General features: G+C 43.1%; 1 protein-coding gene across 50 annotated transcripts in view; it reads left to right on the forward strand.

Moving 5' to 3' along the window:
* The first annotated feature begins 983 nt into the window (after window positions 1-983).
* Window positions 984-25,681, forward strand: part of cerkl (ceramide kinase-like) — a 104,657-nt gene continuing 79,959 nt past the window's right edge. For 49 of the 50 annotated variants that reach the window (XM_052522599.1, XM_052522640.1, XM_052522641.1 and 46 more), the window contains exons 1-2: window positions 985-1,471; window positions 23,135-23,368. In XM_052522599.1, coding sequence (XP_052378559.1) covers window positions 1,120-1,471; window positions 23,135-23,368 — 586 coding nt within the window. In that variant the 5' untranslated portion in view covers window positions 985-1,119. Of the gene's footprint in view, window positions 1,472-23,134; window positions 23,369-25,681 lie in introns of all 50 variants that reach the window. The other variant, XM_052522651.1, reaches the window with a different exon arrangement.

A 25,681-nucleotide genomic window follows, 5' to 3' on the forward strand; every position in this document is an offset into this window, starting at 1 on the left:
TTTCCAAGCTGTTTAAAGGCACAGTCAACTTAGTGTATGTAAACTTCTGACCCACTGGAATTTTGATACTGGGAATTATAAGGGAAATAATATATCTGTAAACAATTGTTGGAAAAATGACTTGTGTCATGCACAAAGTAGATGTCCTAAACAACTTGCCAAAACTATAGTTGGTTAACAAGTAATTTGTGTAGTGGTTGAAAAACTAGTTTTAATGACTCCAACCTAAGTGTATGTCAACTTCTACTGTATCTGTACATTACTATTTATATTTTTGACAACATTTACTTTTACTTCACTACATTCCTAAAGAAAATAATGTACATTTTACTCCATACATTTTCCTTGACACCCAAAACTACTCGTTACAATTGAATGCTTAGGAGTACAGGAAAATGTTACAAATCATGCACTTGTCAAGAGAACCTCCATGGTCATCCCTACGGCCTCTGATCTGGCAGACTCACTAAACACAAATACTTTGTTTGTAAATTATGTCTGAGTATTGGAGTGTGCCCCTGGCTTTCAATTAAAAAAAATAATAATAAGGAAATCGTGCTGTCTGGTTTGCTGAATATAAGGAATTTGATGTATAGCATTTACTTTTGACAATTGAGTACTTTTCCCACCACTGTACATAAGTACATTTAAAACCAGATACTTTTAGACTTCTACTCAAGTAGTATTTTACTGGGTGACTTTCACTTTTACTCGAGGCATTTTCCATTAAGATATCTTTACTTTTACTGAAGCATGACAATTCAGTACTTTTTCCCACGCTGATTTTTGTTCAGTACCTATAGGTTCACAGCTTCTTAAACTGATGTAATGCTCTATCCTTAATAAACGTAGTCGTTATGTATTATTCATCAAAGTAGCAAAGTCATCTTGGTCCCATATGTCATCCATAAGATGCAAGTGAGCAACTTCAAGAAATAAACTATGGAGATGCAGGCGCATGACCGGGAGGGACGGCCACGGGCGCGCGAGGCCGAGGGGGAAGTTTCAACTGGCAGACCTGCCATAATAACCTTACCCTCGCGGGCACGCGCCCACCCAGTAAATAGTCTCCAAGGCACCATTCCGAAAATTAGACTTTACTCTTATCGTATTTAAATCATGTTTGAATCCCCTTTAAAATCAAATGCACGGAACGCTTGGTCAGAGAGCCAGGAGGAGTTGAACGAGACGGAACCGGTGTCGCCCGTGAGTAAAGGAAACCGTGGGAAGAAGAAGAAAAACAGAAGGCAACAACCACAACAACAAAAAAACGAGAAACGCTCGGTCTCAGCTCCCCAGCTTTGCGGGGAGGAGTCGTTTGATCGGGAAGATGAGCAGTCAGAGAAACGGTACACCGATTACGACGAACCGATAGTGAGAGGGATATTTCAAATAGGGAAGAAGAGTCACGACGTCCTTCTGACATCGATGAGGGTTACATGGAGTCCTATTCAGCCAGAGACCCCTACAGGTGAGCTCACTGTGCCAGCCTGCTGGTGTGTTCGTTTCTTCTGACAGTGATGCAGCCGACTGTAGCACTAGCATACAACGGGGAGTTGATTCATAAACCATAGTATTTTAACATGAAAACACAGGTGTTCCATTTTCACAGCTTTAGTGAAACAGAATGTTCATGCATTCGATAAATTGTCATGAAGTGACAATGTCAGAATAAGCTGGATGAACATGTTACTAACCTACAGCTACATGAAACAAGATTAGCCCATGATTCAGTAGCTGACCGGAGAAAATTAGCAACATCAAGACGTAGTGCAGACCATACTTGGCTGAGGCGTCAGCTATAACATTTAAAGAAGGCTTATTATGCTATTGGCTGGCTCAGCTCTACAAGTGTTCGAATACAATTTAAAATAATGTATTTCGGCCTACAGAAACATAACACAACACAAAGTAGCCTAGTATTTCTTCCAGCAGAACATGCCTGCCTATAAGGCGCATGGTATCACTCTCACTTTAAGGTAGATGACCATTAACCGAGCCTCATTATCCTACAGCAGGGGCTGGCCATTGACTGTGCTCTTCCGTTTATGTCACCGTTGACAAGGAGGGATGAAATTGATTTTAGACTTATCTTTGACATAGCTTGACAACTAAAGAAACAGAAGTTTTGAACCATAAAGTTTTGAATATTGATAGGTAGGCTAAGCAACTATAGTAGATTAGCAACATTTAATAGGCCTAGCCCTACATCAAATGTTGTAAACAAATACTGTATGTGTAGGCCTACAGGAAGCTACCTTGTTTAATAACATCAATATTGAATTCTCCGAGCTGTTTGCATAGAACCCCCCACCACTGAAATAGATGACTAAAAGAGAGAAAGTGTCCGTTGCCAGAAAGTCATGTGTAACAGATGTGTTGGTAATAGACTCCGTCTCTGACCAGCCGGTCGACTGTTCTGAACACCTAAAGCACGGCATCTGGCGCTACTGTGGGCAGTTAGGATGTGTCACAAATGGCACCCATTTCCCTACATAGTACACTACTTTTGACCAGGGCCCATAGGGCTTCTGTCAAAAGTAGTGTACTGGGTAGAGAATAGGGTACCATTTGGGATGCAACGCTAGAATATGTCCAAGTAAAGGATACTAACACATCGCCATCTGCATCTCCACATTGAAGGATGGATACATGAGACATCGTGATCATCATGGGGTGGTTTAGGAAGCCCCACTTGGTTACATTTTTAACATCCTGAATGTAAATGTATTGTTCTTTTTTAAATGTACAAATATAGATGAACATTTGTATTCCATCACATTTGTTTTTAAGATTTACAATTTTACTTAAGTTGAATTATATGAAGATTTACCTCAACACTTTTCTATACAAAGATAACTTCTCATACTTTTAATTTTCACATAAAAAGATGAACTTTTCATGATAATCAATTTAAATTCTAGCAGTTTCTAATGTCCAGTCAGTCTTCATAAAAATGATGAAAATCATCCATAATAGTTGATCCTGAGTTGAAACGTTTCCATCCAAATAAAATCAAGACATCTGAAACATATTGGAGAGTTTGCAATAGACATTCAACTCTTTATGTTGTTGTACAGTATAGATTTCATGCCTCAAATAATCAATTGCCTAGTGAAAGAGAGATCAGACCTCATTTAGCTATTTTTTTATATATATATATATTTTTTGTTGTACTTTTTACCCCATTTCTCCCCAATTTTGTGATATCCAATTGGTAGTTACAGTCTTGTCCCGTCGCTGTAACTCCCGTACGGACTCTGGAGAGGCGAAGTTCGAGAGCCATGCGTCCTCCCAAACACGGCCATGCCAAGCTGCACTGCTTCTTGACACGCTGCTCGCTTAACCCGGAAGCCAGCCGCACCAATGTGTCGGAGGAAACACTGTACAGCTGACGAAAGAAGTCAATGTGCATGCGCCTGGCCCACCACATGAGTCACTAAGAGCTCGATGGCACAAGGACATCCCGGGCCGGCTAAACCCCCCCCCTAACCCGGTCTACGCTGGTCCAATTGTGCTCCTCTCGGGAGGTCCAATTTTGCTTAAGCTTTAGAGGTAATACTTTTTGGTTATGTGTAATCCAAGCTAATGTTATTTAGCCAGCACTCCCAGAAAGCATCAGTCTAATAACCCCCTATGGCTGATAACAAATGCTCAGAAAAAAAATGGCACGTCTGATTCGCTGGAAGTTCTCGATTTGATGGGTTCTGCCCGGGATAGCAGATCCTAACAGTGGTCTCAATCATCACATGAAATACAACTTACAACTTACAGTTGCCTGTATATCTGGCATGCAGAAGTTACCCTAATGTTCAAAGATATACAATGTTGTGGAGTTTTTAATTGACAGAAAATAAGCTTATGTTATTATTGAGGAATAGATAATAACAGGTATTTAATGAGGTAGCCTACTGAGCCTATTCTGAATTCATGTACTTATTATATAGCGTGGCAATTCTTTTTGCAGTAAATATTCTGGAGTTCTATCACGCTTGCAATGATATCCGAGGGGGAAGAAAACAGTCTTCATTGTTTGCAGTAACTTCTTTGTTGTTGTAATATCGCAAATAGACATTTCACCGTCACGGAATCCATCTTTAATAGACAGTATCATCCCATTTCTTATTCTGTATGCATCAACTCACCACAGACAGATAATATTCATAGTGAATTCTAATTCCATGTAAACATACTGAAGTGTTGTGTTTTCCCAGAGGCTCCTACAAATGTAGGATCTTCATTTGAGCCAGTTTGCTATAGCAGAAAAATAATCCTGCAGCAATAGGAAATGTGAATTATTATGTGGATTCTAATTAATGGACATTTTTGTAGGGGTTGATCATATTTTTGAGTGGAAATTATAAACTTAGAAGCACTGACTGATGTTATCTGTTTGATGTACTGTATGAGTTCATGCCTCCAAATCTAATTATATTTGTCACATGCTTCGTAAACTACAGGTGTAGACTAACAACAATGCAGACTTAAAGATGTAATAAAAATAGAAATAGTGACATGAGGAATAAATACACAGTGAATAGCAATAACGAGTAAAAATAACATGGCTATATACACTGAGTGTACAAAAGATTAGGGTGGGGTTAAACATTAGGCTTACCTTTTTAATATTGCGTTGCCCTTTTGACCTCAGAACAGCCTAAATTTGTCGGGGCATGGACTCTACAAGGTGTTGAAATCTTTCCACAGGGATGCTGGTCCATGTTGACTCCAATGCTTCCCACAGTTGTGTCAAGTTGGCTGGATGTCCTTTTGGTGGTGGACCAATCTTGATACACATGGGAAACTGTTGGGCCTGAAAAACCCAGCAGCGTTGCAGTTCTTGACACACTCAAACCCGGTGCACCTGGCACCTACTACCATACCTCGATTAAAGGCGCTTAAATATTTATTCTTGCCCATTCACCCTCTGAATGGCACACGTCCACAATCCATGTCTCAATTGTCACAAAGCTTAAACATCCTTCTTTAACCTGTCTCCTCCCCTTCATCTACACTGAATGAAGTGGATTTAACAAGTGACATCAATAAGGGATCATAGCTTTCACATCGATTCACCTGGTCAGTCTATGTCATGGAAAGAGCAGATGTTCCTAATGTTTTGTACCCTTAGTGTACATGGCTATATGTATATACACGTAGCTTAGAGCTTAGAGCGTTAGGCCAGTAACTGAAAGGTCGCTGGTTTGAATACCCGAGCTGACAAGGTGAACAATCTGTTAATGGGCCCTTAACCCTAATTAGCTCCAGGAGCAATTAGGCTGACCCCCCTTTCCACAATAAAACATATTTTGAAAATGTATTTATACCAGCACTGAGTCGATGTGCAGGGGTACGACTTAATTGAGGTAGCTAGGTACATAATGGTAGGGGTAAAGTGACAAGGCAACACAATACATAATAGACAGTGAAAGCAGTGTATGTGGTGAGTGTGTGTGGCATCAGTGTGTGTGTGTGTGTGTGTGTGTGTGTGTGTGTGTGTGTGTGTGTGTGTGTGTGTGTGTGTGTGTGTGTGTGTGTGTGTGTGTGTGTGTGTGTGTGTGTGTGTGTGTGTGTGTGGGGCGTCAGTGTAAGTGAGTGTGCTGAGCCGTACACGCCACTAGTGATGGGGGGGAGAAAATCGATACAGTTACATATCAGAATATTTATTTTGACAATATCGCAATATTATTTTGGCTGTACCTGCACCAAGACTTCAGTATTATTTTCCTTAATAGTTTGTTCTCCATCTTATTTTTAAATAGGGAGCCAATTTATTTGAATTAAAACTTTTTTTTTTAAATGACTGATAAAAACTGTCTGTCTGCAGCAGACATGTGGCGGGCAATGTTTTTGAAACACCGAATCGCAATAAAATCACAGTATTGAATCGCAGTACATATAGAATCGTGAGAATCGCAATACATATAGAATCGTGAGAATCGCAAAACATATAGAATCGCAATACATATCATATAGGCACCAAAGTATTGTGTTATCGTATTGTGAGGTCCCTGGCAATTTCCAGCCCTACTCACCACCCTCTGTAGCACCTTGCGGACGAGTGCCTAGCAGTTGCCATACCAAGCGGTGATGCAGCCAGTCAAGATGCTCTCAATCGTGCAGCTGTAGACCATTTTGAGGATCTGAGGGCCTATGCCAAAATCTTTCCAGCCTCCTGACGGGGAAGAGGCCCTCTTCTGTCATGCCCTCTTCACAACTGTGTGGGTGTGTGTGTGGACCATGCTAATTCCTTAGTGATGTGGACACCGAGAAACTTGAAGCTCTCGACCTGCTCCACTACTTCCCCATCGATGTGGATGGGGGCGTGTTCGGTCCTCCGTTTCCTTTAGTCCACGATAAGCTTTGTCGCGCCGAAGTTATTTCAAATAAATAATCAGAAATATTATGGATTTTAAACATTTAGGTGCATATAAGTGTCTCATCGGCTGAAAGCTTACATTCTTGTTAATCTAATAATTATTATTATTATTATATTAATCTAGCTGCACTGTACGATTTACAGTAGCTATTACACCGAAACATGCCATGCAATTGTTTGAGTACGGCGCCCCACATCAAAATGTTTTTACAACAGGCACAGGTTTCATACATTCACATACTGTATGTTCAATAGGAAACCGATTTTAGCAGGTGCGTAATGTCTTCATGGCACGCGCTAACACAAATTTACAGGATTGTGTCCTTCTACTAAAACTGATATTTCTTATTTGTTTTTGAAGTTACAAGCCTGAAACCTTGAACATAGACTGCTGACACTCTGTGGAAGCCATCAGAATGGCATCCAGGGGGCTAATTTTCAATATGACATTTCTCTTGCATTTCTAAGAGGATGGTCTCTCAAAAACAAATCTGTTTGGTTTTTCTTTGGATGTTCTCCTACCATATCTATTGTGTTATATTTTCCTACATTATTTTAACATTTCTACAAACGTCAACGTGTTTTCTTTCCAATGGTACCAATTATATGCATATCCTGGCTTCAGGGCCTGAGCTACAGGAAGTTTACTTTGGACACGTCATTCAGGCAGGAAGTGGAGAAAAAGGGGCCTAGCCCTAAGAAGTTTTAAGGGAGAGGTTGTTATCCTGGCACCACACTGCCAGGTCTCTGATCCCATCCCCATAGGCTGCCTCATCGGGGTCTGTGATCAGTCCTACCACCATCGTGTCGTCAGCAAACTTGATGATGGTGTTGGAGTTACCAGTCATGAGTGACCAGGGAGTAAAGGATTGGACTAAGCACACACCTCTGAGGGGCCCCTGTGTTCATGGTGTTGTTACCTACCTGGCCCGTCAGGAAGTTCAGGATCCAGTTGCAGTGGGAGGTGTTCAGTCCCAGGGTCCTGAGCATGGTGTTGAGCTTGGAGTGGACTATGGTGTTGAATGCTGAGCTGTAGTCAATTAACAACATTCCTACATACATTTGAAGTCGGAAGTTTACATACACTTAGGTTGGACTCATTAAAACTCGTTTTTCAACCACTCCACAAATGTCTTGTGAACAAACTATAGTTTTGCCAAGTCGGTTAGGACATCTACTTTGTGCATGACACAATCATTTTTCCAACAATTGTTTACAGATTATTTACATTTAAGTCATTTAGCAGACGCTCTTATCCAGAGCGACTTACAAATTGGTGCATTCACCTTATGACATCCAGTGGAACAGCCACTTTACAATAGTGCATCTAAATCTTTTAAGGGGGTGAGAAGGATTACTTTATCCTATCCTAGGTATTCCTTAAAGAGGTGGGGTTTCAGGTGTCTCCGGAAGGTGGTGATTGACTCCGCTGTCCTGGCGTCGTGAGGGAGTTTGTTCCACCATTGGGGGCCAGAGCAGGGAACAGTTTTGACTGGGCTGAGCGGGAACTGTACTTCCTCAGTGGTAGGGAGGCGAGCAGGCCAGAGGTGGATGAACGCAGTGCCCTTGTTTGGGTGTAGGGCCTGATCAGAGCCTGGAGGTACTGAGGTGCCTGTCCCCTCACAGCTCCGTAGGCAAGCACCATGGTCTTGTAGCGGATGCGAGCTTCAACTGGAAGCCAGTGGAGAGAGCGGAGGAGCGGGGTGACGTGAGAGAACTTGGGAAGGTTGAACACCAGACGGGCTGCGGCGTTCTGGATGAGTTGTAGGGGTTTAATGGCACAGGCAGGAGCCCAGCCAACAGCGAGTTGCAGTAATCCAGACGGGAGATGACAAGTGCCTGGATTAGGACCTGCGCCGCTTCCTGTGTGAGGCAGGGTCGTACTCTGCGGATGTTGTAGAGCATGAACCTACAGGAACGGGCCACCGCCTTGATGTTAGTTGAGAACGACAGGGTGTTGTCCAGGATCACGCCAAGGTTCTTAGCGCTCTGGGAGGAGGACACAATGGAGTTGTCAACCGTGATGGCGAGATCATGGAACGGGCAGTCCTTCCCCGGGAGGAAGAGCAGCTCCGTCTTGCCGAGGTTCAGCTTGAGTTGGTGATCCGTCATCCACACTGATATGTCTGCCAGACATGCAGAGATGTGATTCGCCACCTGGTCATCAGAAGGGGGAAATTATTTATTATTTCACTTATAATGCACTGTATCACAATTCCAGTGGGTCAGACTTTTACATACACTAAGTTGACTGTGACTTTAAACAGCTTGGAAAATTTCAGAAAATGATGTCATGGCTTTAGAAGCTTTTGATAGGCTAATTGACATAATTTGAGTCAATTGGAGGTACCTGTGGATGTATTTCAAAGCCTAAGTTCAAACTCAGTGCCTCTTTGCTTGACATCATGGGAAAATATAAATCAGCCAAGACCTCAGAAAAACAATTGTAGACCTCCACAAGTCTGGTTCATCGTTGGGAGCAATTTCCAAATGCCTGAAGGTACCACGTTCATCTGTATAAACAATAGTATGCAAGTATAAACACCATGGGACCACGCAGCCGTCATACCTCTCAGGAAGAAGACGCGTTCTGTCTCCTAGCGATTAACTTACTTTGCTGCGAAAAGTGCAAATCAATCCCAGAACAACAGCAAAGGACCTTGTGAAGAGGCTGGAGGAAACAGGTACAAAAGTATATATTTCCACAGGAAAACGAGTCCTATATTACATTACATTTAAGTCATTTAGCAGACGCTCTTATCCAGAGCGACATAACCTGAAAGGCCGCTCAGCAAGGAAGATGCCACTGCTCAAAAACCGTCATAAAGAAGCCAGACTACGGTTTGCAACTGCACATGGGGACAAAGATCTGACTTTTTGGAGAAATGTCCTCTGGTCTGATGAAACAAAAATTGAACTGTTTGGCCATAAGGACCATCGTTATGTTAGGAGGAAAAAGGGAGATGCTTGCAAGCCGAAGAACACCATTCCAACCATGAAGCACGGGGTGGCAGCATCATGTTGTGGGGGTGCTTTGCTGCAGGAGGGACTGGTGCACTTCACAAAATAGATAGCATTATGAGGATGGAGAATTATGTGGATATATTGAAGAAACATATCAAGACATCAGTCAGGAAGTTAAAGCTTGGTCACAAATGGGTCTTCTAAATGGACAATGACCCCAAGCATACTTCCAAAGTTGTGGCAAAAAGGTTTAAGGACAACAAAGTCCTCACCTCAATCCTATAGAACATTTGTGGGCAGAACTGAAAAAGCCTGTGCGAAAAAGGAGGCCTACAAACCTGACTCAGTTACACCAGCTCTGTCAGGAGGAATGGGCCAAAATTCCTCCAACTTATTGTGGGAAGCTTGTGGAAGGCTACCCAAAACATTTGACCCAAGTTAAACAATTTTAAGGCAATGCTAGCAAATACTAATTGAATGTATGTAGACTTCTGACCCACTGGGAATGTGATGAAAGAAATAAAAGCTGAAATAAATCATTCTCTCTACTATTTTTCTGACATTTCACATTCTTAAAGTAAAGTGGTGATCCTAACTGACCTAAGACAGATAATGTTTACTAGGATTAAATGTCAGGAATTGTGAAAAACTTGAGTTTAAATGTATTTGCCTAAGGTATTGTGAACTTCCGACTTCAACTGTCGGTATTCCTTTTGTCCAGGTGGGTGAGGGCAGTGTGGAGGGCAATAGAAATTGGGCCATCTGTTGGTCTGTTGGGATGGTATGTGAATTGGAGATGGTGCAGACCACAGAGATCATGTTGAATGTTGAACAGATCATCTGGTCAGAAGGAATGGTCTTTACTGGATCATAGAGGACAGTCAAGGTTTTATTATATTTAGGCTTCTGTATGTTGCTAAGCCCCTGGCTACAGCAGAGACTAAATGGCATGTCAAATATGCCACTTCATTTCTCAAATGCCTCTTATTACATGATAGGCACCTGAGGAAACAAGATCAACTCACAATTTAGAACACAAGATTAGTTACATTTTTCAATCACTATTTAGATTGACACACATAGCATTTGTTTTTTTCGAAATTTAATTTGATTCTTTTCACTCTGGCCTAGATATCTTTTGGTCAGGATCAGTTCCTAAGAGAGGGATATGATTTCTCTGGCCAGTTCAGTTGTGGGTAGTCAGATGTTGAAGTGAGATGTATAAATAACCTGTCATCCCCAAATCCCTGAGACAGTTCTAGGCTCATCAGAAACCTCAGTCCCCACTACTGGACAGCCTAGTCCCAGTTTTCTGAGATTAATTACCCCACAGAGGTTTTTGGTAGTGTCTAAAGAAATTCACATTTATTTTAGTCCTATTTTGAAACATTAAAATGTATTATGGAATAGAATCTATGCAGTATGTCCAAGCTTGAAAACCAATGAGGATAATTGGGATTTCAGTTTACTTCATGTATAAACAACTACAATCCCTTCTTATATATATCACATATAACACTATTGTCAGCATAAATCTCAGGCTTGAGGTTTGAGGCTTGATGGCTAATGCAACATGAGCATGTGTAGGCTACATAGAAGTTGAAATATGAGCATGTGTACAGTCGTGGCCAAAAGTTGAGAATTACACAAATATTAATTTTCACAAAGTCTGCTGCCTCAGTTTGTATGATGGCAATTTGCATATACTCCAGAATGTTATGAAGAGTGATCAGATGAATTGCAATTAATTGCAAAGTCCCTCTTTGCCATGTAAATGAACTGAATCCACAAAAAAACCATTTCCACTGCATTTCAGCCCTGCCACAAAAGGACCAGGTGACATCATGTCAGTGATTCTCTCGTTAACACAGGTGTGAGTTTTGACGAGGACAAGGCTGGAGATCACTCTGACATGCTGATTGAGTTCGAATAACAGACTGGAAGCTTCAAAAGGAGGGTGGTGCTTGGAATCATTGTTCTTCCTCTGTCAACCATGGTTACCTGCAAGGAAACACGTGCCGTCATCATTGTTTTGCACAAAAAGGGCTTCACAGGCAAGGATATTGCTGCCAGTAAGATTGCACATAAATCAACCATTTATCGGATCATCAAGAACTTCAAGGAGAGCGGTTCAATTGTGGTGAAGGAGGCTTCAGGGCGACCAAGAAAGTCTAGCAAGCCCCAGGACCGTCTCCTAAAGTTTATTCAGCTCCGGAATCGGGGCACCACCAGTACAGAGCTTGCTCGGAATGGCAGCAGGCAGGTGTGAGTGCATCTGCTCGCACAGTGAGGCGAAGACTTTTGGAGAAGCCATGAATAAAGAATGGTACCAACACATCCTCCGAGAGCAACTTCTCCCAACCATCCAGGAACAGTTTGGTGACGAACAATGCCTTTCCCAGCATGATGGAGCACCTTGCCATAAGGCAAAAGTGATAATGAAGTAGCTCGGGGAACAAATCATCGATATTTTGGGTCCATGGCCAGGAAACTCCCCAGACCTTAATCCCATTGAGAACTTGTGGTCAATCCTCAAGAGGCGGGTGAACAAACAAAACCCCACAAATTCTGACAAACTCCAAGCATTGAATATGCAAGAATGGGCTCCATCAGTCAGTATGTGACCCAGAAGTTAATTGACAGCATGCCAGGGTGGATTGGATTAGCGTCTGCTAAATGACTTAAATGTAAATGTAATGTAAATGATTGCAGAGGTCTTGAAAAAGAATGGTCAACACTGCAAATATTGACTTTGCATCAACTTCATGTAATTGTCAATAAAAGCATTTAACACTTATGAAATGCTTGTAATTATACTTCAGTATTCCATAGTAACATCTGACAAATATATCTGAAGACACTGAAGCAGCGAACTTTGTGGAAATTAATATTTGTGTCATTCTCAAAACTTTTGGCCACGACTGTAGGCTACATAGAGGTTGAAATATGAGCATGTGTAGGCTACATGGAGGTTGAAATATGAGCATGTGTAGGCTACATAGAGGTTGAAATATGAGCATGTGTAGGCTACATAGAGGTTGAAATATGAGCATGTGTAGGCTAAATGGAGGTTGAAATATGAGTATGTGTAGGCTACATAGAGGTTGAAATATGAGCATGTGTAGGCTACATGGAGGTTGAAATATGAGCATGTGTAGGCTTCATGGAGGTTGAAATATGAGCATGTGTAGGCTACATGGAGGTTGAAATATGAGCATGTGTAGGCTACATGGAGGTTGAAATATGAGAATGTGTAGGCTACATAGAGGTTGAAATATGAGCATGTGTAGGCTAAATGGAGGTTGAAATATGAGCATGTGTAGGCTACATAGAGGTTGAAATATGAGCATGTGTAGGCTACATAGAGGTTGAAATATGAGCATGTGTAGGCTACATGGAGGTTGAAATATGAGCATGTGTAGGCTACATGGAGGTTGAAATATGAGCATGTGTAGGCTTCATGGAGGTTGAAATATGAGCATGTGTAGGCTACATGGAGGTTGAAATATGAGCATGTGTAGGCTACATGGAGGTTGAAATATGAGCATGTGTAGGCTACATAGAGGTTGAAATATGAGCATGTGTAGGCTAAGTGGAGGTTGAAATATGAGCATGTGTAGGCTACATGGAGGTTGAAATATGAGCATGTGTAGGCTACATAGAGGTTGAAATATGAGCATGTGTAGGCTACATGGAGGTTGAAATATGAGCATGTGTAGGCTACATGGAGGTTGAAATATGAGCATGTGTAGGCTACATAGAGGTTGAAATATGAGCATGTGTAGGCTACATAGAGGTTGAAATATGAGCATGTGTAGGCTAAATGGAGGTTGAAATATGAGCATGTGTAGGCTACATAGAGATTGAAATATGAGCATGTGTAGGCTAAATGGAGGTTGAAATAAGAGCATGTTTAGGCTGCGTACATGTTCTGAGACCAAAGTTGTTGACATTTTCAACAAGCCTTTGTTTTTCATCTGTAGTTTAGGATTGACAGGGAAACCCAATCCCATGCTGAGGTCCTATAGTTGTGTCTGCTATTGTCTTTGACTGGTGATGTATATATCTGCTCCAGGCCACACAGCAGAGTCTATGTTTAGCTCATATTTTATGGGTCACGGCTGTATAAAGGCCAGATCAATACAACACGTAGTTGACAAACAGGTTCATATAACGTAGAGCCTCTCCTCTCTAGAGTCTGACTATAGATATATATTATATATCCACTATGTCTCCAGATATCTTATCTGGTCCTTCTGTAGCTCAGTTGGTAGAGCATGGCGCTTGTAACGCCAGGGTAGTGGGTTTGATTCCCGGGACCACCCATACGTAGAATGTATGCACACATGACTGTAAGTCGCTTTGGATAAAAGCGTCTGCTAAATGGCATATATATATATATGAAAGATAGATAAACCTGTGGGGGCTCTCCCTGCTCTGCTGGATTTACAGTTTAATCCTGAGTACATTTTGGAAATACTCTAACATTAACAATGAGTGCTGAAATCAGTCATTCAATTTGTGATATAATTCAGTATAGTCATATAATTGTGATGAAAAGTTGGATGTCATCCATCATGCCTTTTAATCTGAACACAAAATACAATAAAACATGATAATGTGACATTGATGGAATTCTTTCGGGCCTTAATGTGGTGTCCCGCAACGCTCCATATAAGGGCCTCACTTGTTCCTGATACACAGTACCAGTCAAAAGTTTGGACACACCTACTCATTCAAGGGTTTTTCTTTATTTTTTAAAACTATTTTCTACATTGTAGAATAATAGTGAAGACATCAAAACTATGACATAACACATATGGAATAAGGTAGTAACCAAAAAAGTGTTAAACAAATCAAAATATATTTTATATTTGGCATTCTCTCAACCAGCTTCGTGAGGTAGTTACCTGGAATGCTTTCAATTAACAGGCGTGCCTTGTTAATTTGTGGAATTTATTTCCTTAATGCATTTGTGACAAGGTAGGGGTAGTATACATAAGATAGCCCTATTTGGTAAAAGTCCATATTATGGCAAGAACAGCTGAAATAAGCAAAGAAATAGACAGTCCATCATTACTTTAAGACATGAAGGTCAGTCAATCTGGAAAATATCAAGAACTTCAAGTGCAGAAAAAACCATCATGCGTTATGATGAAACTGGCTCTCGTGAGGACCGCCACAGGAAAGGAAGACCCAGAGATACCTCTGCTGCATGGGATAAGCTCATTAGAGTTAACTGCACCTCAGATTGCAGCCTAAATAAATGTGTCACAGAGTTCAAGTAACTGACACATCTCAACATCAACTGTTCAGAGGAGACTGCATGAATCAGGCCTTCATGGTCAAATTGCTGCAGAGAAACCACTACTAAAGGACACCAATAAGAAGAGTCTTGCTTGGGCCAAGAAACACGAGCAATGGACATCAGACCGGTGGAAATCTGTCCTTTGGTCTGATGAGTCCAAATTTGAGATTTTTGGTTCCAACCGCCGTGTCTTTGTGTGATGCAGAGTAGGTGAATGAATGATCTCTGCATGTGTGGTTCCCACGATGAAACATGGAGGAGGAGCTGTGATGGGGTGGGGTGCTTTGCTGGTGACACTGTCAGGGATTTATTTAGAATTCAAGGCCCACTTAACCAACACGGCTACCACAGCATTCTGCAGCGTTACGCCATCCCATCTGGTTTGCGCTTAGTGGGACTATCATTTGTTTTTCAACAGGAGCCCTTACACCTCCAGGCTGTGTAAGGGCTATTTGACAAAGCAGGAGAGTGATGGAGTACTGCATCAGATGACCTGGCCCCCCAATCACCCAACCTCAACCCAATTGAGATGGTTTGTGATGAGTTGGACTGCAGAGTAAGCAGCCAAACTGTGCTCAGCATATGTGGGAACTCCTTCAAGACTGTTGGAAAAGCATTCCTGGTGATCCTAGTTGAGAGAATGCCAAGCTTATGCAAAGCTGTCATCAAGGCAAAGGGTGGCTACTTGAATAATCTAAAATGTAAAAATATACTTTGATTTGTTTAACACTTTTTTCGTTACTAAATGATTCCATATGTGTTATTTAAATGTTTTGATTCTACAATGTAGGAAATAGTAAAAATAAAGAAAAATCATTGAATGAGTTGGTGTGTCCAAACTTTTGACTGGCACTGTGTGTTAATATTTGTTTTACCCCAAAATGAATCTAATCAACTAATTCAAACAATGACAGGCACACTGGTCCATAGAAATACTGTAGAATTAGACCAGTTCTGATATATCTTATATCTCAAAACTCTTCTCTCCAGCCTGGCTTGTGTCTTTCTCTGTCGAACATGATTCTGATTTGAAACGATATGATAGGTACACCCCTTCTTTTGGGGCACAGTGAGGAGCTCTCGAAAACGTAATTGCTGCCAGATGGAGACAAGATTCCCCCAACACTGCTCCTGCTTGCAGCAGACAGGGGGCAAAGCATGTCATGTACTGTAAATAATGTATTGTTAATGTATGGACACGACGCATCAATTCAAAACCCATTTTCAAACATGCATTTCATCTGATATCAAGAAATGACTCGGTTTTCGACGGTTTTGGATATATTACAAAGATATTCTCAGATTTGCCTTTTTTTTTAACCATCTGTACATTACAGTAGATGTGTAAATATGAATCTGTTGGGTTCTTCTTCATTCAATGTGTTAATTTGTGATCAACAACAATGGCTACAAGACAAAGAGCAGTTTAAGGAGAATAACAACGTGTTTTAGAGATAACTAAGACATAGTTATCTCTAAAACATGTTTTTCTCCTCAGATGAAACTTCTCTTTGTCTTATTTCAGATGTAGCTGCTGTTGTTTCGTACAGTAGAGTGCTCTGAGTCCCAGATGAGTTTGTTGTGTTGACAAGTGTCCAAGCATAGGCAGTCTGTGCCAGGTCAGTGTAACGCTCTTCTTTCCCCCCATGTTGTGTGGGCCATGTGGTTCACAGTGTGGTGCCTAGGATCATATTTTCCACCTGTGCCTTCGGTGGTCTGCCTACACACACACACACACACACACACACACACACACACACACACACACACACACACACACACACACACACACACACACACACACACACACACACACACACACACACACACACACACACACACACACACACACACACACACACACACACACACACACACACACACACACACACACACACACACACACACACACACACACACACACACACACACACACACACACACACACACACACACACACACACACACACACACACACACACACACACACACACACACACACACACACACACACACACACACACACACACACACACACACACACACACACACACACACACACACACACACACACACACACACACACACACACACACACACACACACACACACACACACACACACACACACACACACACACACACACACACACACACACACACACACACACACACACACACACACAATTTTTACATTTTTATTTTGCTGTTTTGAAGTCCCCAGGAAGCAGACGACAGGGTCTGTTTGCGCCCTTTGTGCAATTAGACTGTGACATTGTCAGTCCCAAATGGCACCCTATTCCCTATTTGGTGCACTATTTTCAACCAGGCCCATTGGGCTCTGGTCAAAAGTATTTCACTATATAGGGAATAGTATGCCATTTGGGACGCATCCCCTGCCTATCTGTCCCTCTTGTAATATGGAGGGGTCACACACATTCTGAACCCTCACTGTTGTTACTGTACTCACTGTACCATTCAGCTAATTCATTTCGACTGTCATAATTTGTGGCGCAAGTATGACTACAAATTAGTCCTCTCAATCTGTCACTTACTCTTCCAACAATCATGATGTATAGTGTTGATTCGGCTGAGGAAACTACAGGATAGTATTTTCTGGCAAATGCAGTCCATCAATGTATTTTATTTTTATCAATCAAAGCATTTCTACACACACACCTGTCTAACACCAACCTCTCAGGTGTTACTGAGTGAACGGCACAGGTTGTAACATAATGACTAGATGTTGATAGTAGTGAGTAATCCTTTGTATCGTCCCACCCAAAATCTATTTTCTAGAGAGAGAGAGAGAGAGAGAGAGAGAGAGAGAGAGAGAGAGAGAGAGAGAGAGAGAGAGAGAGAGAGAGAGAGAGAGAGAGAGAGAGAGAGAGAGAGAGAGAGAGAGAGAGAGAGAGAGAGAGAGAGAGAGAGAGAGAGAGAGAGAGAGAGAGAGAGAGAGAGAGAGAGAGAGAGAGAGAGAGAGAAAATGCACCTGTCTGTTTTCCTTCTGTAGCTCAGTTGGTAGAGCATGGCACTTGTAATGCCAGGGTAGTGGGTTCGATTCCCGGGCCCACCCATACGTAGAATGTATGCACACATGACTGTAAGTCGCTTTGGATAAAAGCGTCTGCTAAATGGCATATATTATTATATTATATTATATATTTATTCATTTTCAGTAGTGATGCAGCTTCTTCTATCACCTATAGATATCACCTTCTATCTATCTATAGATAAAACTATAGATAAAACCTGAATTTGAAAAAAGCATCAAAAATATTCCCATCCTCTATAGTCTAGAACATAACATTATATATTATTGAATTGCAATTTAATGCTATGACTTGGAAATTATGAAGGATGATCCATTAAGGACTACATTTGCATCCCATACAAACCAAATCCACCCTTAACTCTTCCTAATTAGTTTCACAGATTTAAGTGCCAAAACCCTAAATAACTCAAACCAAGTTCCAAACAGCCAACTTTGTTAATGTGAATATGGGCCTGAATGAAGGCATGAGCAGCCCTTTCTGTATGGAGTGAATCTTTATAGGCAGACCAGAGTAGCACCTGAAAGATTGGACATGTGCAGAAACTGCAAACACAATTAGCGTCAAGCGGATGAGTCCCCCTATAATCCGGTTTACTGTCTGAATCAGGCAGATGTGCCAAGATTGATTCAGACAGGACAGGGTGCCAGCACCAGCTTACTGTAATGTTGGAGGTGAGGGAGGGTAGTTTTGGGACAGGGGGGAAATCATAAGCCTAACCCTCCCTCTCCCCGCTTTACCAAAACTACCTCTCTTCCTTTAGTGCCTCTTCCCCTGTACATCACTGTATTGTTGGAGGGGAGAGTGCGAAGGAGGTGGGTGAGGAGGTACACTCTTCCCTCCCCTTTCCCAAAACAATTCACCTACCCCTCTACCCCCCCACTCTCAGTGGCTTTTACCCCTGTAGGTATATCACTGTTGTTAACACAGCCCTGTTTGTCATTCGGTCCCCGTCTCCAGCCAGCTCTCCCTGTCAGTTGGTGGAGATTATCTTTATTCCCTCTAATTAAATTGACTTGGTTCTTTTTGCAGCCACCAACAATCGAGTGAGATGGAGAAGTTAGATAAATATAATGATATTGAGGAGTTAGAGGAGGAGAAGAAGCCTGAGTATAGCAGACCTGGGTTCAAATAGGCTACTATATGAAATCATTTCAACAAGTACTTTATATTGAGCTGCATCACCCCCTTTTGCCCTCCGCACAGCCTCAATTAGTTGGGGAATGGAATTTACAAGGTGTCCCATGTTGACTCCAATGCTTCCCACAGTTGTGTTAAGTTGGCTGGATGTTCTTTGGGAGGAGGACCATTCTTGATACACACGGAAAGCTGTTGAGTGTGAAAAACCCAGCAGTGTCGCAGTTCTTGACATAAACTGGTGTGCCTGGAACCTACTACCATACCCCGTTCAAAGGCACTTAAGTATATCGTCTTGCCCATTCACCCTCTGAATGGCACACATACACAATCCATCTCTAAATTGTCTCAAGGCTTAAAAATCCTTCAATAACCTGTCTCCTCCCCTTCATCTAGACTGATTTAAAGTGGATTTAACAAGTGACATCAATAAGGAATCATAGTTATCACCTGGATTCACCTGGTCAGCCTATGTCATAGAAAGAGCAGGTGTTCTTAATGTTTTGTACACATTGTATGTACTTTCATTGAACTTACCTGGTGTATTGGAACCAATAGAATAGTCCCACAACTGCAAAGCCCGCCTATCTGGCACTTCAGGCAGGCTAGAGCAAATGCTCATGGTATTTGAAAGATTTCAAATAGTATTTGAACCCGTCTGAATGAAGCCTGAATACCAGGAACAGATGGTGGCAGCCGGTGTGTCCCGCATCTCACTGCTCCGTTCAGTAATGTGAGAGGATAGATGGTAGTTAATGTTCTGAAACACTGTCTGAGGAGCAGGCTGGGGCCGGGGCTTGGGATTTTACTAATGAAGAAAGGGTTTCACATGATGGGAGAGGGAATCACAGTCAGGACAGGCCAACCTTCTTGGACAAAGATTTCAGAGCTGTTAAATTGCAGGAGCGCAGGAGCGCCACAGAGAACAAGACGCTAAAGATATAACGACTCAGGACAAGACCTAGATGTAGACACAGGAGGCGGACAGTTTTAATCTCAGATATTTATTATAAAAACAGGAGGCAGGCAAATGGCAGGTCAAGGGCAGGCAGAGGTCAGCCTCCAGTATTTATGCTGCAGTAGTTTGTGTCGGGGGGCTAGGGTCAGTTTGTTATATCTGGAGTACTTCTCCTGTCCTATTCGGTGTCCTGTGTGAATCTAAGTGTGCGTTCTCTAATTCTCTCCTTCTTTCTTTCTCTCTCTCGGAGGACCTGAGCCCTAGGACCATGCCCCAGGACTACCTGACATGATGACTCTTTGCTGTCCCCAGTCCACCTGGCCATGCTGCTGCTCCAGTTTCAACTGTTCTGCCTTGTTATTATTCGACCATGCTGGTCATTTATGAACATTTGAACATCTTGGCCATGTTCTGTTATAATCTCCACCCGGCACAGCCAGAAGAGGACTGGCCACCCCACATAGCCTGGTTCCTCTCTAGGTTTCTTCCTAGGTTTTGGCCTTTCTAGGGAGTTTTTCCTAGCCAACGTGCTTCAACACCTGCATTGCTTGCTGTTTGGGGTTTTAGGCTGGGTTTCTGTACAGCACTTTGAGATATCAGCTGATGTACGAAGGGCTATATAAATAAATTTGATTTGATTTGATTAATCTGAGGCAGAGTCAATCAGAGACAGGGTCAGGGCAGGCAGAATGGTCAGAACCGGGAAGACTAGAAAACAAAACTAGAGAACAGGAAAAACGGGAAACACGCTGGAACTACTTGACAGTACAAGACAAACAGAAAACACAGGTATAAATACACAGGAGATAATGGGGACAAATGGGAGACACCTGGTGGGGGGTGGAGACAAGCACAAGACAGGTGAAACAGATCAGGGTGTGATAGTACCCCCCCTATGGGCACCACCTGGCGTGGGGACCCTGATATCCCAAGGAACACTCAAAGGGGCGAGAGGCCAGTGGCCGAGCAGGGAAGGGTGGTGCGGGCGTATTCCACCCACACGAGTTGCTGGCTCCAGATGGTGGGATTGTCGAAGACGAGGCAACGAAGAGCCGTCGCAAGGTCCTTATTGGCTTGCTCTGACTGGCTGTTAGACTGGTGTTGGAAGCCAGAGGGCAGGCTGGCCGGATATATGAGACCTGGGGCGGTGAGGAACATGGAGTGGTTGAAGAAGGCCCACCGAAGCTTGCCGCGGAGTCTTATTCTGCGCACACACAGCGCAGGCGGCGATGAACTAGGAGAAGTCAGGAACCATGGTGGGCCACCAAAAATGTTGTCGGACGAAGGCCAAAGTCCGACGGGAGCCAGGATGGCAGGTGAGTCTAGAGGAATGGGCCCATTCCAGGACCGGAGAATGGACAGAGTCTGGGAAAAACATCTGTTTAGCCGGGCTCACCCCTGGGACCCGGCTCTCTATACCCCACATGAGTGCAGCCGCCACACACGAGGTAGGGAGGACGGTCTCTGGGACAGACGGTCTGGCAGCGGGGCTATACAGGCATGAGAGAGCGTCAGGTTTGACATTATTGGACCCAGGTTGGTAGGAGATAGTGAAATTAAAACAAGTGAATAACAGGGCCCATCAAGCCTGCCTTGGGTTGAGGCGTTTGAAGGTGCGGAGATATTCCAGGTTCTTATGGTCAGTCCACACTAGGAATGGATGTTCCGACCCCTTTAACCAGTGCCTCCACTCTTCCAACTCCATCTTAACCGCAAGTAACTCTCGATTTGCCACATCATAGTTCCTCTCAGCGGGGTTAAGTCGATGAGAAAGTAAGGCGAGGGATGCAGCTTTTGGTCCCGGGCAGAATGCTGGGACAGGACGCCCCCCACTCCGACGTTGAGGCGTCAACCTCCTACACGAACTGACGGAACAGGTCCGGATGGAATAAGATGGGAGCTGTAGTGAATCGATGCTTGAGGTCCAAAAATACCCGGTCAGCTGCTGGATACCACGTGAAAGGAACCTTGGGAGAGGTGAGTGCTGAGAGGGGGGAAGCCAGGGTGCTGTAAACCCGGATGAAGCTGCTGTAGAAATTAGCAAACCCTAGAAAACGTTGCAGCTGCACTCTGGATGTGGGTTGAGGTCAATCCACCACCACTCTAACATTGTCAGAATCCATCTGACTAAACTTCAGACAATGCATGTGGTAGAACGGGCTCCAACCCATGATAGATCCAAAAGCCCAGTCGAGCCACGAGCCATCAAAACTATGGCTACATAAGGTGATTTGATGATCAGGAACGGCATAGACTCACTGTGATTACCTGACACTCGCAGGTTGATAGGATCCGTATTGTGGGTAACTCGGCCAGTAGAACGCCCATCCAGCGCAGTAACGTCCATGGGAATAGAGAGGGGTTTTGTGGAGGTACCTAGCTCCGACACCATGGTGGAGTCCATAAAACTCTCGTCGGCCCCAGTCAATGAGCACCCGGAGAGGTTTGGACCCGTCACCTCACAGCAGGATGGCATGAAGAGGGTTAGGAGTAAGAAGAGAAGAGGGGTACGAGTAAGAAGAGAAGAGGCGTAGATGGACAGGTAGATATCCAATGTTCTGTAGTACCACAATACAGACAGCGCTTGGTGCTCAGTCTGCGCAAGCGTTCAACAGGAGACAATCTAGCCCTGTCCAGTTGCATGGCCTCCAAAGGAAACGGGTCGACTGCCCTCTGTGATTCCCAGGGGGAATTCGGGTGACATCGGATTCTCCCAGCCATCTAGACTTTGGGAACTTCCGTGATTCTTCGGAGGCGAGGTGGGAATCGTGGACGAGCGAGTGTGACCAGGAATAGACCTCCTCTTCCTCCTACGTTCCCGAAGCCGGCCATCGATCTGTAGGGTCAAGGCTATGAGTGAGTCGTGGTCTATGGGCAGCTCCCGGGCTGCGAGCTTCAACCACCTCCGATAATCCATGCAGGAACGTGTCAAACAGGAATTCCGGGTTCCAGATACTTTCGGTGGCAAAAGTGTGAAAATCCAGAGTCCTGTGATGTCACGCTCTCTGTCAACACATTAGGAGTAGAACTTAAACACTTAACTTTTAAACCTGGATAAGAGCGCCTGCTAAAATGTAAATGTAAACCTATTATCTCTCAGAACTAGGCTAAGTTGTTTGTTCATGCATAGGCCAAAGTATTTATGGCAGCATCCTAGTAAAGGGCTCCTGCAATATTCGCAATACAATATTTAGCTATATCATATTCTTTCTTCCTGTGTATCTCCAGGTCAATCGGAGATGCTGAGGCGTAAAGAGCACATGGAGCTGAAGGATGTGTTTGTTCCTTAGCTTTTATATACACTGCCTGTAGCATATCTGTCTCTCTGTGTTCCAGGTCAGTCCGAAACGCTGAGGAGGACAGAGTACGTGGAACTGAAGGATGTGTTTGGAGTGAAGGTGAAGAGACGTCGTTCTGCGGGCCAGGAGACAGGGGGCACTCTCCTGGGCATAACTCTGTTCCAGTGTAAGAAGAAGGGATCCAAGCTGAAGGACCATGCCATTCACTTCAACAACATGAGCGTGGACCACTGTGAGATCTGGTTCAAAAAACTTAAGGAGATACTCAGTGGTAAGTGTCAGTGTCCTTCACAAAAAATGCTTTAAACACATAGGACTGATTTCTCTGACAAAGATTGAGCCTAGTTCTAGACTCAATGGTGATTCTGCTTTTTAGTCTAAGGCTATGCTTAATATGGGTCAGGTAAACCCATACAGTATTTGGTATGACTGAGTAGTGCATTTTCATGTGGACTGAACCAATGGCCCCAAACTCAATTGTACTACCCCAAGTGGGCCATGGTTTTGACAAATATTTGAACAGCAAACATATCAAGCTGTTTATGTTGGACAGCCATTTGCATTGATTTTGTTTAGTGCAACAGCCCACAATGATTTTGTTAAGTGCAACAGCCCACAATGATTTTGTTAAGTGCAACAGCCCACAATGATTTTGTTAAGTGCAACAGCCCACAATGATTTTGTTAAGTGCAACAGCCCACAATGATTTTGTTAAGAGCAACAGCCCACAATGATTTTGTTAAGTGCAACAGCCCACAATGATTTTGTTAAGTGCAACAGCCCACAATGATTTTGTTAAGTGCAACAGCCCACAATCATTTTGTTAAGTGCAACAGCCCACAATGATTTTGAGGCAGGCTCATATATTTGGTCTCTTAAAGTTCACTGGTAATAAAGCTATGCATTATCGATCACTATAGTCATTAGGATATCACAGTCTTTTTACAGGTTGTCACACATACAGTCTCCAATATCTTCCTATTGTGATTTTTTACAACTTATTTTAAGCAGCAAGTGAAAAAGATTCACACAGATGTTTTGGTAAAACCTGTGTGGAAATTCAAACTATGAAATATAAAAAAGCAGCACTAGAAATGTCCTGGACATTTGTGTTGCAAGATATGTCATACAACTTAGTGACATATTACCAGACCGGATAAGCTCCTATGTGTTCCAAGCATAGAGATCACATGCTCGGGTTAACACAACACCTCCCAACAATTGCTCACTTTATATCATGCTAACAAACAAGAGGACTGGAAAGGGTCCTTAAGATATTGTTGACGAAACCATTCCAACAGCAGTTAGTAGTTACAGAGGCACCAGAGCCAGCATTATATATGAATATGAGTTCAATATAAGGCCACCCCTATGTGGTTATTGGCTCTCTGAGTGTCTCCAGGAAGAGACCTCCCATGATGGGGACACCTGTCTCTGAGGGCCATGCTGGGCTGCCCTGGTCCTGACAGCCTGTCTCCCTGTCTCCCCCCATCAGCTCCGTAGAACGACAGATAATTACTAACTACAGGGTGGCCACCATCAACCTGTTCTTCAGGCCCTTGTGGCCAACACATCCTCATCCTCATTCCACCCTCCCTCCTCCTCTCTTCCACCCTCCCACTCGCCTCCTCTCTCCCACTCGCCTCCTCTCTCCTACCCTCCTCCTCCTTATTCACTACTCCTCCTACCACCTCATCTCCTTCTTTCCCACCCTACTTCTCCTCTCTCCAACCCTCCTCCTACTCTTCAGGCAATGCCATGGCCGTCACACAAAAGAGTGGCCATTACCAACATCTCTTAATGAATCTACTACATGCTGCCTCCTCAGACATAATATCCTTGACAATTTAATGTCAACCCCAGACATTTTGACTCATATACAGTGTGTGCATAGAATGTATGTTGGATTCTGACTGTTTCTGTAAGTAAGAAACCTGGTTTAGAGATAGCCCTACCAGGTGTTACTTGGACAACCTAGACAGCCCCAGTTAGTGACACTGTCAGTCTGTGCATAATAAAACCATCTCTCCTTTCACAAGCCTGTCTGCTCCTCTCTGAAGCTCTGTTCCGTCTTCCCTGTTCTGTTCTGTTCCTCAGGCAAAACAAGAATGTGGCACCCTATGTCCTATATAGTTCACTACTTTTGACTAGAACCCCATGGGCCCAGTTAAAAAGTAGTGCACTACATTACCTATGAAATAGGGTTCTATTTGGGATGTAGTACAACTTTGGCACAGCCAACTTTTAAAGCTGTACCTCTCTCAGCCTGAAGAAGATCCAAATCATTGGCTAAATTCCAAATGGGACCCTATTCTATATATAGTGAACTACTTTTGACCAAGACCCATAGGCCTCTGGTCAAAAGGAAGTGCACTATGTTGGGAATAGGGTGCCATTTGGAATGCAGACTTTGGTTTTTTGTGTGAGAGGACTGCGAGTACTTTAACATGAATAAATTAACATAATTAAAACAACATGTCTGGAGGCAGCCTACAGGACACTGAATAAGCTAAAAAAATATTCTAGATCGTCTGCTATTAAAAACAACAATTTGATATTAGCTGGCATTTTTTGGTTAGGAATA

This window comes from Oncorhynchus keta, chromosome 7 (genome assembly GCF_023373465.1).
Source record: "Oncorhynchus keta strain PuntledgeMale-10-30-2019 chromosome 7, Oket_V2, whole genome shotgun sequence".
In the NCBI taxonomy this organism is placed as follows: Eukaryota; Metazoa; Chordata; class Actinopteri; order Salmoniformes; family Salmonidae; genus Oncorhynchus; species Oncorhynchus keta.